This window comes from Haliotis rufescens, unplaced genomic scaffold, assembly GCF_023055435.1.
Source record: "Haliotis rufescens isolate VD_foot unplaced genomic scaffold, xgHalRufe1.0.p SCAF_16, whole genome shotgun sequence".
Classification (NCBI taxonomy): domain Eukaryota; kingdom Metazoa; phylum Mollusca; class Gastropoda; order Lepetellida; family Haliotidae; genus Haliotis; species Haliotis rufescens.
In genome coordinates, this window is record NW_025963846.1 from 12,535,690 (window position 1) to 12,550,014 (window position 14,325).

The following is a 14,325-nucleotide window of genomic DNA, read 5'->3' on the forward strand; positions in this document are numbered from 1 at the left end:
AACATTAAAACCTTTTTCCAAAATACCCTGGTTATACCAGTTTGATTGTCATAGAATTAAGTACAACTGTCTTTCCAGAACTGGGGCAGTTGGGTAGCCTGGTTAAAGCGTTTACTCGTCACGCCAAAGACCCGGGTCCGATTCCCGCCATGGGTAAAATGTGTGAAGCCCATTTCTGGTGTCCCCCGCCGTGTCATTGGAATATTGCTAAAAGCGTCATGAAACCATACTCACTCACTCACTCATTCTTTCCAGAACTTAATCTTGGGCATTCTTGGCTGGCTTAGTTGAATGCGTGATCAGTAACCATGATGTCAGTCACTAGATTGTCTGGTTCATACTTAATTATTTACAGAATGCTGTCATGTAGCTTGAATTTTGCTGAGAGTTGCATCAAACAACAAAGAAATAATCAATCTTTCCAGAATTGTTAGTTAATTTTGCTTTATTAACAATATTTAGCTAACTTTAATTTTGTCATTGTTGAATATTCAATTTTGTCTGCCACTTGCATTCCGTACTTGTCAGATTTAGTAACCCTAAGTATTTTAATGTAATTTGCCTGGCATGTAGGTCAAGGTCACTCATTATCTTTTTTCTGGGAAAACATCAGTCATGTTGAAAGCTATTTTTTAGTTCCTTTTTTAAATATTCTATTTTTTTGTTTCAGGTTGGGAGAGAAGTGAACGGTTAAAATCTTCTCAATGTATAAAATAGTCCATGTCGGTCCCAAACTTTCCCGTGCAAAAAGGACAACTTCAAAATTCTGACCGTGTGACGTGGAACACTGCCGATAGCCTTGGAAGGGGTGCCACAGCTGTTGTCTACCTTGGCCGCGAAAAGGTTATGATCTTTTCATCTTTATAATAATAGAAATAATAATCCTTGCCTTTCTAACGATAGTAACCAGGGTTAGAAACTAACAGTTTTTGTCCACAAGTCCTCATAATGATAACATATAGCAGAACCCTTAAAATTGGCCAATTTCTACTAGTCCTTAGGATACCTTTACCATTGGGCAGTTTGGTAAGGACTACAGGACTAGTGCCAATTTCTAACAGTGTTAACAGTCTGCTCGGAAAGTGGAAGACTGGTGCTTAGATCCCCAGCCTAGCCATACCAAAAGATGTGGTATTTGCCTGGTGTCTGCATGAAGGGGGGAGACACACACACGAACATTGCTATATAACTTAAATAATCTTTACACAAGTTTTAAACCCATATACACCTCAGCCCACCTAAGTACATAAACAATAACTGTTTTGTCATGTACGCCCCGTGAAAGTTATAACTTCTCTTGATTACCACTAGTAACACTGTAAATCGCAAAAGAAAAATTACTCTTTATCTTGAAAAGAATTTCACACATTGCCTCCTGTCTTGGGAACTATTTTCTTGACAAAGCAAGGAAAAGAGACAAATGAAGCCTAAGTCAAAATATCGAAATGAAGAATAAAATAGGGGGTAACTGATTTTGCAGGAAAAACATATTCTTTGTGCTCAAAATGGTTACCAGCAGTAGGAATTTTCTGCAAATAGCAAATTTTAATGATGTGCTAACCATGCAGTGTTGCAAATGTTGTTTTTTTTACCAAACAGCATAATGAGTTGTTCTTGAACATGTCTGTTGCACTCACTTGATTAGTATGTTGAATTATACAGTGTTAAATAAAGCAATAAACGTGCAGTCTTTTGATCAAGCAATCTTAACTAAATTTGGACTGAGTTAAACAGCTTTGTTAAAACTCTTTCAGTGGTAACTTATGCAGTTCACTATGAGTATGAGCACAAACAGCTAACCATGCTAACTACATACAAAACAAAACATTTCAGTGACCATGCATACTTGACCTTTAGGATTCTGTGCGGCAGTTAAATGTATAATGTATAATGTATATCATTCTAAGTAATCTAACAGCATTGAGGTCACTATTAATCGCATAAACAGTTTGTCAACTTTGCATACTTACATCCTGGTTATACAACAATATTTGAAATGTCTTTCTCTATGTGACTAATTACAAGAAAACGTAAGAAATATCCAGGTTAAATTGATATACTTTCAAAACTTTTTTTTGTCCATGCATGAAGCCTTGCTAAATAAATATTCAGTTCTCAGTGCATAATATTACCAAGGAAATACATGAAACCCAAAAAATTTGATAGGTAAAATAATCTGCACTTACCTTGCTGGTCCTGCATCTTCCCGAGGCAAGAGAGTTAACTGACTTTAAAAGTACAGTTTCCACCCTTGCCGAACTAGGCTGGAATTCCTGGGCTGGATCGTAGCGCCACCAGTGGTTATTATGAGTTATGTCCCTTATAAGCCTCTCCCATGGACCAATCAGATTCCACCTCTCGTATCACTTGCATTTGTTTCACACAAAATGGCGGTGCCCAGTCAAGACGATCTGATCGATAATCAAGATCTATATTGTGATAACTCAGGTCTTACCTCGCGAAGTGCATCAAATCAAGTGAGCACCTTGATTAAAAACGTGAAAAGACTTGGAAAATATCTGTTGACAACGAGTTGACAGTGCACATGCTTTGCAAATCCTGCTAGCGACCAAAATCTGCACGACAGTTTACTAACCGGATTTCGATTTCGGTGCGCAATTTTCATTGGACCATGCATAGACTCGTTAGTCCAGCCAAAATTAACTCCATAATACCAGCCTAGTTCGGCAAGGGTTGAAACTGGACTTTCATAGTCAGTTATCTCTCTTGCCTCGGGAAGATACTGGTTATGTTGTATGCAAGCATGTGAAAGTACATACTGACACAAATACGTTGCATACACCGACTTCAAGGCACCTGTGATGTCAGGGCTAAAAAAAACTTATGTACAGACAGCCATATTTGGTCATGTCATTTACATAAAATTACAGAGACCCAAATCCCATGCTTTTAATGAAATTCAGTTCAGTTTGTTACAATACAAAGTACTAAGAAGGATAAGGAATGATGCATTATGAAGATAACACCTGCCATGTTTTTGAAAATATATTTATGGAGCTTATGCCGTGTATACATGTCATTACCTTATTACATTCATACTTTGTTTTATGTGTGTGATGGTTTTGCTTGCCAATAGCTGAACCTTAGTCTGCTGCATCTTTTACAAAGGGTCATGTTACTTCCTGTATATGGATCACAGTACATCAGTGATTGGAGTCATACTTGCAATGCATGACTGACTTTCTTTGCATCATGTATTTTTGGAAATCGTGACGGCTGTGTGTTCTCTACCTCTACTTCAAGGGTATTTTCGAGGTTCTTAACATCTTTCTTCAGTTAGGTCTCTGTATGGACATTAAAATCAACAATGCTCTGAAAGATCTGACTCTGTTATGGCCAGTTTTGTTTGTTTATGGTTTACAAACTGGTGTGAAGATTCCTTAGCATCTCTCTTAAAGAAATACATCATATTGTCGTTTGTGTTATGATACATGATATAGGGTGGGTAGGATTGATAAAAGATAGAAGGTTCACCTGAAGATATAAGGTTTAGGAGTATGTTGTACAATAATGACTTAGGAGCCATAAACATGAAAATTATGGGGGTTATTTTATTGTTAACAATAGTTTACAATTTGATAAGCATGATGATTGTCATTTCAATGATGACAAATGTATCATGATACTAATTTTATTTTGAAAAAAATGACAAGTACCTGGTGATCAGGTGATAGTTACCATTGTAACAAAAATAGTTTAGATAGTTTCTTGTCATACACCCCTGAATGAAAAATCTGGCCCACCATGACACCTTGTGACACTTCAGTTTTAGACATGGCAAGTAATGGAAATTCTCGGTAGCATAGTGACATGGGTTCATTAAGGAATAAAAGCATTATGAATTTGGCTTCACAATTAGATTTTATTCAAAATATTAAATAACACTGAAATTCATGTGAAAATCATTTAATCTTCACTCCAGTGCTGATGGATTCTGTTTTGCGATGTACATGGCTGATGCCAAGCTGTTTGCCCTTGAAACCATTGAAGGGACATTTTTGAGTTGATACATTCACCCAGTGCAACTTTTGACATGGAGAGAAAGAAATGTGATGAATCTATTTCAAGACCACCCACTATTGTTAGTCCACCCACCTTAGTCTTTGTTAGGATATTAATATACCTAACAGTGACGCAGATGACCATGCCCACATGAATCCATTGATGGTATCCTACTCAACTAGTCACGATATCCGCCCTCAGAAGTAATCCGCACAGCAAACATATTGATATGTTGGTGGGTGGCCTTAATAAGATAAATGATTCAACATCCTGGTTTTGTAATGAAAGAACATTAAAGCACGGTGAAATCTAGTCCAAGTCAGTGTTCTTTCATTTCAGCTATGAGTAGAGCACTGTCTGCTGGGTTGATATAGCTAGGCACATACTGGCAATAGCTCCCTACACAATCTGTTGTGACACGAAGCAGTGGGGAGCCAAGAGACTTGTTGACAGATCTTGGACTGTGAATCAGAATTATTCATGGGGTAAAGCCCATGTAAAGTATAATATTTTTCCAGCATTTTTTTAATCCAAACAAACCCATTCACTAATTCATTTGCGGGTCTGCTGTGAAGAATTTCTCTTGATAATGTGTTTATTTGAAGCTTTTCACTCTGTAGTTTGACACCAAAAAAGATTGTCTGTATGTGTTACAATTTATATCATAGTTTATGGACTTATTTAACTATGAGGCAAATCCACATTTTTCTATGAAGACTCACTTACAGTATGAACCAAATGATGAATAAAATTGAATTCAGTACATGTAGTACTAAACTTGAAAGAAACTTGCTTGTGATGAAACAAAAGTTTCTTTGTCAATTTCCTCCCCTTTTCTTACATTATTTTAAACTTGTACACTTAGGTACCCCATCTCTCAAATTTCAACATGCAAGGACATTCCATGAATAATGGTTATGAAATAACACAACTTCAGTTTCGACCTAAGCAGTTAGAGAACAATTGTAAAATATGAGTTGATTTACTATTTGTTTTACAAGTAAAACTGTATTTTTGGTAAATTTTATGATGCATTCTTTGAACCATGACTACTTGAGTTCGTTTTAATGCAGATTGACTGTTAATATGTCATTAGAGCACACAGACCTACTCGCAGACAAGAAATTTGTCTATGAAATGTACTGAAGGGAGCACATGTTGCATGTTTAACAAACTATCGGAACTTTCTGAACTCTAGTCATCCAATATCAACATGGACCCTATTGCTTACATGGCAGACCCTGATTTGCTCACCCCATCCACCCACTGGCCAATATTTACAAATATAGTGAGTATTTGCTGCGAAACCAAATTTAGAATCAATATGATCTTATAGCCATATTAGGGCTGGGACAGGTAACTCGGGTACCCGGGTTGGGTGGGTACTGAGTAGAACCCGGTTAACCACAGGACTACCCAGACCCGTGGTTAGTCACGTGATATATTGTTTAATGACAAAAACTCTCTACAGCTCAGTAGTTACACTACAAGTCACTAATATTCACATTTCTTTCTGACTATGCACCCATTCTTACTGACTTTTCATGTGGTTGAATAAAGATATAACTTAAGTCAACTTCAGTGTATGCATGACCAGAGTGTTTAATACATGTATCTAAATGCGTTTTGCCAGGACTATGGTAAAGAAATTCCCAATCAGACATTTTATACCTATCTCTTGATACCTACAGAGGGTACCCGGGGAGGGGTCAGGTTATGGGGTGTGGGTAGCCGGGTAGTAAATTTGGACTCGTCCTGACCCTAATCCATATGGGACAAAGGGACTGGACTCTCTCCATGCTTTCCCTCACCACCCCCAAGCTATGTGTGTTTCACCCCAATCCTCCCTTCGAAACGCCTGCATGTAATGTGATCCAACTCCTACATACATTGATCCTGTTAACATGGTTAATGTGATTTAAGAATGTTGTGTACACTTTGTGCTTGAAGAAAGCCATAAAGTGTTTTAAGTGGTAGGAGTGGTCTTGTATCACCTGTTGACTTGTTTGTTGTCTAGTAACTGAGTTACATGTAACAAAGACAGACAATCTGAGTCTGACAGGCTGTCAAGTGACTGCATGTAGTTCAGTGGTGTGGGATCAATAAACAGTAATGCTTGGGTTTTCCTACTTCGCACTTACCTATTAGGGGTGGGGGTTTTCCATTATAATATGTATTACTGAACAAGAATCGAAACGTCCAAAGCGTAGGTTTGGATTATGGAGAAAAACACATTTCAACATTTTTGGATCATACTAACTTAATCAATCATTTGCTGTATAGAGTAAATGACAATATATACTGAATAAGGTCAATGTTAAAAACATGGGAAATAGTATAGCTTAGATTTCCAAATATGGCTAATGTCTCAACGTTCTCAAGTGCTTCCATTATGCAGGATAAGCATGGTAGTGTGCATTTCTTGTGTGACATTTGTCGGAGGAAATCATTACTATATTATGAGTGCAGTCAAATGTTGACACAAAACCATTGTGCAGCAGATTTCATTGATGCAAAACATTGAATGCCATTTTCAGATCACTTACAGTTACAGTTCACACCACGGTCCTCGGCAAGGTGGCATGTTGGTGTTGCATGCTGGGAGTCTATTAATAGCTTCACGTCAGTCCTGTGCGTCTTTGTCATATGTCATGTTCTATCTTTAGGTCTGACATTGTAGTTCCGGGACTAAACTGATAGTCAAGTTGTAACCATGTTATGTGGCCTTGCTATCAATAGTAAGCATGTGGTATTGGAGGACATGAGTTTAAAGACTTCCGTTACGTGTCGAGTGAACTGTCCCTTTTAGTATTACTTTCAAAGTCAGTCATTATCATGATGATGAAATATGCTACACATGTTTCATCAAAACTAATGATCCGAAATTATAAGGCAAGGGGGAGCATAATCATGGTAATTGCAAATTGCAAAGTTTTTGCTTTGTATGCTGATTGGGTTTCACCTGTATCAACATAAGACGTAGAACAACTCTGAATTCTAAGTTTGAAAATAACCAGAATTCACAAACATGTGTATACAAAACATGAACTTTGCAAGGTTTTGTTAATTGAATACAAACATGGAAAACCTCAACTCATATCTCAACCAATTCAGTCATTTAAGTCAATGACATAAAAATATGGTTAAAGTGTTCTGCTTCTGAAAATGATAGTCTTAAAACAGTAAACATATAGGTTTTTACAGTATATTTTGAGAACAAGAATTCATGAACAATATGAAGTTACACATAGTTCAGACTATTTCAACATGCATACCCTTTATAAAACTCAGTTCAACCATGGCCTTTATTACAGGGTCCATAGTTCAACATAGTCATAATAATAGTGTCTCAGTTATGGTGAAATACATATTTTGCTATGGTTACAAACATAATGAAGGCAAAAGGAATTACTGTAAATCAAATAAAATTACTCACAAATTGAAGCTTTTCTTGAGTAACGTAATCCAATCAATCATTTTATCAGCTCCTTTTCTGAAACAGAAATTTAACTATATTGATTTAAGTCGAAAACAAACAGATTCCTCAATAGTCTATACAGGTTTATACCTTTAAATGCTTGTTTGAAGTCATCCATATATTTACATATTTCAACAGCAGAAAGCTAAATTAGTTTTTTTACATCTTAATACCTTATTAAGCTGTATTGAAGATAAGAAGTGTGATTCTTTTATCATTAAATGCTGAAATTAGCCTTCAAGTGTTGAGTTTACACAAAACCTTTGCTTCAATATATTGATAAATTTCTGAATGAAAAAATGTTTTGGGAGAAAAGTTAAATTTGTAAAAAGTTCGAAATGATGTTTTGATAAATTCCTTGCAAAAAACTTGTAAACAATTTAAACGTTTTTATCTTTCCTTAGCCACTTTGATACCGTTCAGAATGTTCACATCAAAGCTCAATATTAGCGTTAAAAACTTCTCGAAGATAACTCCAGAGCCATAGATAAGCAGTGTATTTGCTTAAAATACCCAAAAAATATTCAAAACCCAATTACTTTCAATTAACTTGCGTACAGAAGCGCATGCATTAAATGAAAAACTCAAATGTATAAAAACAGCTCGCATAAATACCCAATGAAGCTTTTTCAGCAAGGGTACAAAGGAGCTTATCTCCGACACAGAATTACGAGATCATTTACTTTCTGAGTCAAGCCTATATATTTAGAACAGTTACATACATCTTAAACATTCTTTCATTTTTTCAAAATCTAAAAATGTTGGTTACCCAATGAAAAATGTAATGACCCAATTAGCATAGAAACCCTAGAGTAAAAACTCTATTGCTCAAAAAGTTATCTGGAGCTCTGACTCCTCATTGAAACAAGAAGATAGATCAAATAGTATTGATCTACGGTAAGTCATTAGATGTCCTTCAACACGCTTGAAGGCAATGAAGGAATGAAAAATCATCTTACGTGTGAAATGCAGCTTGGTCGATTTAGTTGTAACCTACATCTCTGCAAAGAATGCAAAGTACAGTAGCAGCGTGCTGAGGCACTAAATCATTTACGGTGGCAGATTCAAGTGTCTTTCTAAGTTGAACTGAACAGTTGCATCAGAGAAGATAGTGTGAAGATATTCTGCTTTCTTTTTGTCGTGTTGGTTTGTTTGTAAACATGGCTGCCCCCTTTGGGATGTCTGTGCCGGATGTCACGTGATCTATGTCGTGTTGAATTGTCATGCTTGTCACACTAGTAGCTTTCTTCAGACCTATCAGTATTGTTTCTAGTGTGATTCACATGTTAAGGTATGTTTTGAATGCATTTATGTTTATTCTATATTCCCATTTGGTCTTTATCATTTTAGCCTTGGCTTTGAATAAATTAGTAACTTGAATAGTCTTAAAATAGTACAGGTTACAGTGACATCAGTAGTCCGGCTCATACCTCAAATATGAGATATTTATAGTACTGTTGGGAAGGTCAGTGGTGACTGCAACTAGCTTTTCCCCTTACGTGTGAAGGAGATTGCTAAGGAACACTCAGATCTTCTTCGTGTAGGTCCAACAGAAAACCTTTTTTTTTCAAACAATACTTTTATTCTTATCTTTTAAGTTTTAAGACAATGATTCTATTGGGGCAAACATTTGACTTTTATTGATAACACTATACATTAGATCATTGTAGATTGAGAGTGATGATGCAATCAATTATCAATATGATCTTATTATGTCTCAGACTACAAAACTGAGGATGCAGTTTCACCAGTAGGGATGCTACATTGATACATAAGTAGTTGTGATACACTTTGTCTAATGATATGAGTTGACATGAGGAGCGGTCGGGTAGCCTAGTGGTTAAAGCATTCGCTCGTCACACCAAAGACATGGGGTCGATTCTACATGGGTGCAATGTGTGAAGCCCATTTCTGGTGTCCCCTGCCATGATATTGCTGGAATATTGCTAAAAGCGGCGTAAAACCATACTCACTCACTCACTCACTCACTCACTCACTCACTGAGTTGATATGATCTGGCTAACCATTTATTGTCCAAGCATCTAAATGTTATATCATAGAATGTAGAATACACACAAAGTGCATTGTGGGAATACATCAGTGGGAACAATGATGCATCTGTATTATTTATATCTGCCTGTGAAACATGTTTAATTTGATTCAATAAACCATCCACCCACCCACAAGAATTACCGATCAAAACCTAATTTTATTGGTTAAAAAAACTGATAATTACCGGTAAACAGGAATACTGAAAGACCCATCTTTTTCCCCCATATAAATCAATATGTTTAAGAAATTAACTACACGTGGGAGTTTATCATACAATTAAACACTGCAGGGAGAATCTACCATGAGTGGCATGTATGATAAAAAACAACCAAGAGTCGTTTATTTGTTATGGGAGATATCAACATAATGTACAGCCTCTTTAAGGATGATGATAAAATGTAATAGTTTTCAGAATGTTTACCCGTATTTTAATAATGATGACTCCCTGAATTGAATCCGACCTAGACAATGTCGGACAAGTCTATTTTATGAACAGGTGGGTTTGGTATATTCTCACGTCAATTACCTGTACCTATTCTCCCAATACCAATTGTCATTACTCTTCACTTTTGGATGTAATCATTCGACCACTGCATTTGTGTTGACAAGCAAAATCAGTGGGGTACAACTCACTAGACACTTCCCTCTCAAAAATAATGTTGTCAAATCCAGAAATGACGACATGATAAAACAATGTTTTATTGTGAAATAAACCAGTAGTAGTAGTAGAAGTAGTAGTGCCATTCAGTAGTTCATGTTGCAAGCTGAAGATAATGACAGGTGATATACATGATGTAAATGTCAGCTGACAGTTGTCATTCTTTTCTCTTGTAATATTTTGATAATGGTAGTTGCTTTAAGGCAGTGTATCTCTTGGAATATAATTGTTTATTCAACAGCATGGTACCTTCTTTTATAGTTTCAGTTGATCTGTATTTTTCAGTTGAATGGCAGTGTGGTGGCTGTTAAAGTTTTTCATGAGCATGTTTCAATGGTGGCGGGAGAGCTGGATCTACTCCGAAGACTCAAGCACGAAAACATCATCCCCCTGCTCTACGTCGAACATGAGGTCAGTAGAAACCATCACCAACATTCTGTATGTTAAACATGAGGTCAGTAGAAACCATCACCAACATTCTGTACATCGAACGTGAGGTCAGTAGAAACCATCCCCACATTCTGTATGTTAAACATGAGGTCAGTTTCTCTTAGGGCTGTGTATTGCCCCAAATTGCGTATTGCAATATATTGCGATACAGTCCTCTGTACTGCAATACGTACTGCAATATATTGTGGAAGAAAACTTATTGAGTTCTGTCCACTGCTTAAGATTCTTTTCCCTCCAAATTGAATCACAGAACAATCAAAAGTCAAACAAACAATGTTTAGCTTTATTCAATATAGAGAAAGGGGAAATCTCTATACTGTTGCTATTGAAATGAGCAAAAATCTCAAATAGCAAATGCATATGAAATTCAGAAATTGAAAAACAATCAATAAGTGACTAGTCTTATGTTTGACTTACCATGCTTACTGACTGTGTTACATGATCACACTTCCAGCATGTCTTCCTGAACTTAAACATGCCATACACACCCATAATATCACCGAGTCTAGAACACCACTGATAAAAGTTCAACGATAAAAGTTTCAACAGAAACACAATTTGCTGAGCAAAAGCATCAGATCAATGAGATCACATAACTCCAATAAACATTATTTTGAACGATCAACAAGGAACGGATTTTGATTGATTGTCAAAGTGTGAAAGTTCACACCTTCAGTCACATTGATACCTATTTCAGATTTTTTTTTAGAAAGAGGAGAATGTCAACATTTTCAGGTTTCATTGATGCTCTTTGGTGAGATACAATGTCCCCGGCCGTGGAAAAAGCCCTCTCTGAGGGAACACTTGTTGCTGGTATACAAAGCATCATCTTTGCCAGCTGTGCCAGACGAGGATACTTGTCTTCTTTGGTCTTCCACCAGGAAAGGCTGCTATCACCCAGTGCGATACCTGGCTCACAGCAGTACCGGTCCACATCAAGCTTAGCCAGCTCAAATGCGGACTTGGCTGGCTCTGACTTTACAATGAAAACATCTCCAAGCAACCCTTCAAGGAGTGTGGAAGGCTTGGTGGAGTTGGTGCAGTCAATGGGTGAATCACAGGGTGATTGACTTGGTTCTTGTCTATGACTGTCGTAAGTAGGAGCAGAAGTATTCTCAAACTCTGTTTTCAGTGGTCCTTCTGGCAAATGTGGCAAGGGTGGATCTTGGTTTGTATCAGGTTCAGTTTTGATGACAGGCTTGTTTTTCTCTGTTATTTTGGCTGTTTGTGCAGTGATATTTCCAAAAACATCATACTTCTCTTCAGCTGAGAGGAAAGGAAGATGTTTAAATCTTGGATCAACAGCTGAGGCCACACACAGCATTTCTGCTTGTTTTACATACCTTGGTTCAATATCTGAAGCCATTATGCGTTTCATTTCAGCAACTGTGGGACTGTCGTCATCTTTAGGAGTGAGGGCAACATTCATCAGATGATGTTTCAATGGCATGATGATTGACACAGTAGGGGAATTCTCTGTACACAGCATTGTGGTCATGTCCTTCATTGGCTTCAAGAACTGTATCACATCCTCTGTCAGACGAGTTTCTTCATCTGACAATGTGGCCAAATCACCTTTGCATTTGGACACTACTTTGTCCATCAGCACTGTAAGAACAGCACACTGCATTTCTAGGAATCTTGTCATCATGTCATAGGCGCTATTCCAGCGGGTCACAACATCAATTATAAGATCATGGCCAGGTAGTGACAGGAGAAGGGCTTTGTCCTTCAACATTGCACTTGCCTTTGGACTTCTGTGGAAGAACGCAACTATGCGGCGGATCTTCGCCAGGACATGGGACACTCTCTTGACTTTCAGTGATTTTTGTACAGCTAGGTTTATGGTATGGGCCAGACAGGGAACATGCAGAACTGATTCACACAATGCAATAGCTTTGGTTACGTTTGCAGCATTATCAGTTGTAACTGGGGGGTAACCAAATGTGGTAGGAAGCTTCCATTCCTTAACTGCATCATTCAATACCTCTGATATATTCTCAGCTGAAAAGTAAAATAGTAAACAAAATAATTATCATAATTTAAAGTTGAACTCAACATGTCAATATGTCATTTATTATTAATGACAATAATTTTAATTTACTCCCCCATCACCTTATGATCACATATTTCACATTTTTAATTTAAAATTAGTTCAGTAGTAGTTTTACTAATTCACTATTTTGAATCAATAATCATTAAACAAAAAGTCCAGCATTCTGATATTAAATAAAACAACTAACAATTTACCTGTATGACTTTCATTTAGAACCCTTGTTTGCAGAACAAAGTTGATGATCTCCCAGTTAACACTTAAGTGGCAAGATGTGATAGTCAGGTAACTGTCTGTGGCACAAGAAGTCCATCCATCTGTAGTAAGGGCAACCTGTCAGTTTGTAACATTTTAATTTAACAAACAGTAAATGTTCAATAAATGGTAATAGACATTAATTTATTTTACAAGTTGTGCGTATTCTGATATTTTACAAGTTGATGAATTTTAAATTAAAAAGTAATTATTTCAAGTTATTAATTATTAATTAGTTGTTATTTATTTTAGGTATTTTTAAATTAGACTTATTTGAATTTATAAATAAATTAAAATACCTGTTCAGCTTCAGACAGTTTTTCAGCAACTCTTTGTTTCGCGTCCTTGTACATATCAGGTATAATCCTCTCAGCAAAGGTTGTCCTCGATGGTAATTTATACCGTGGGTCAAGACATTGGATAAGGTCTCGAAATTCAGGTGAGTCCACAACACTGTACGGTCGCAGTCCTTTGATAATAAACCTGGCTACCTTTTCATTTAGCAGCTGGGCTTGGTGTGAGTTATTTGGGTACATTTTGCTGCTTGTGAAAACATGAGAAATTGTGGGCTGAGACGATGCAAGCATAAAGGTAGGAGAAGAAGGCACTGTTGTTTTGTATGCAGTGACAGTCTTGTGGCTTCTGTCCACCGAGGTCGAAAGCATTAGTGGATGGTGCCTACGCATGTGTGTGGACAAATTGCTCGTTCCCCCCGCATATTTTACACTCACATTACAGCGCCGACAGATCGCGATGTTTTCTTCGAACTTGCCATTAGATTTCAGCTTTTTTAAGCCGAAATGTCGCCAGATGTCGGCCTTAGCACGTTTGTTACAGACAACTTCGAAATCTGCATAGTCACGGTCCGCCATGTCTAAACAAATCAAGGGAGGTAACAACCACAGGCCTGTCACGGAAGTCTCCGCGCTTAAGGGCATCGATTGCTGTGATTGGTCCGCACTCCAACCACAAGAAACGCACATTGTGATATTGACCAATCAGAGGGCTCGCCCCCATTGAGTGCGGAGATTCTTATTTACATCCGTGACCCACATCCGCGACTGAGCCACTATTTCGATAAAATAACCTGATAAAATAAGGTTATGTGTAATAAAATGCACGAAATGAAGGTTTGTGGCTAGCAGGGCGTATGTGGAGGGGGGTAGGGAGGTATTGTCAACATGACATGCATATATTTTCATATTTAAACGATACAGCCGATTTCAACTTCGGTCAATGTGGCGAGCAAGGTACCTACTACCCTGTCTATCTACGTATATGGGTCCAGTGTTAACGGTAACGTAAGCTTGTAATGGTTAATCAAAGAGCTGTTCCCGCAGTTTCATCACAATGACA

General features: G+C 37.3%; 2 protein-coding genes across 3 annotated transcripts in view; one reads left to right on the plus strand and one right to left on the minus strand.

Moving 5' to 3' along the window:
- The window catches only part of LOC124135613 (serine/threonine-protein kinase TBK1-like), a 54,802-nt gene that overhangs the window by 12,922 nt on the left and 27,555 nt on the right, over positions 1 to 14,325 (plus strand). Inside the window, exons 2-3 of one of the 2 annotated variants that reach the window (XM_046501024.2) lie at positions 671 to 843; positions 10,497 to 10,622. In XM_046501024.2, coding sequence (XP_046356980.2) covers positions 721 to 843; positions 10,497 to 10,622 — 249 coding nt within the window. In that variant the 5' untranslated portion in view covers positions 671 to 720. Of the gene's footprint in view, positions 1 to 670; positions 844 to 10,496; positions 10,625 to 14,325 lie in introns of both variants that reach the window. The other variant, XM_048396883.1, reaches the window with a different exon arrangement.
- Positions 11,113 to 13,786, minus strand: LOC124115696 (E3 SUMO-protein ligase ZBED1-like). The gene is made up of 3 exons (XM_046476775.2): positions 13,269 to 13,786; positions 12,912 to 13,047; positions 11,113 to 12,665 (listed from the first exon to the last, which is right to left on the minus strand). Exons 1-3 carry the CDS (start codon positions 13,653 to 13,655, stop codon positions 11,350 to 11,352), a joined length of 1,839 nt encoding a protein of 612 aa, XP_046332731.2. The 5' UTR covers positions 13,656 to 13,786; the 3' UTR covers positions 11,113 to 11,349.

What these genes read in the sequence shown, in the direction of transcription:
- LOC124115696 (XM_046476775.2), bottom strand. Translation starts at nt 13,655, where the DNA reads ATGCGTAGGCACCATCCACTAATGCTTTCGACCTCGGTGGACAGAAGC. An exon ending in AACTGTCTGAAGCTGAACAG is followed by an intron (nt 13,048 to 13,268) that starts GTATTTTAATTT and finishes ACAAACTGACAG; the next exon opens with GTTGCCCTTACTACAGATGG. An exon ending in TCTAAATGAAAGTCATACAG is followed by an intron (nt 12,666 to 12,911) that starts GTAAATTGTTAG and finishes TTTACTTTTCAG; the next exon opens with CTGAGAATATATCAGAGGTA.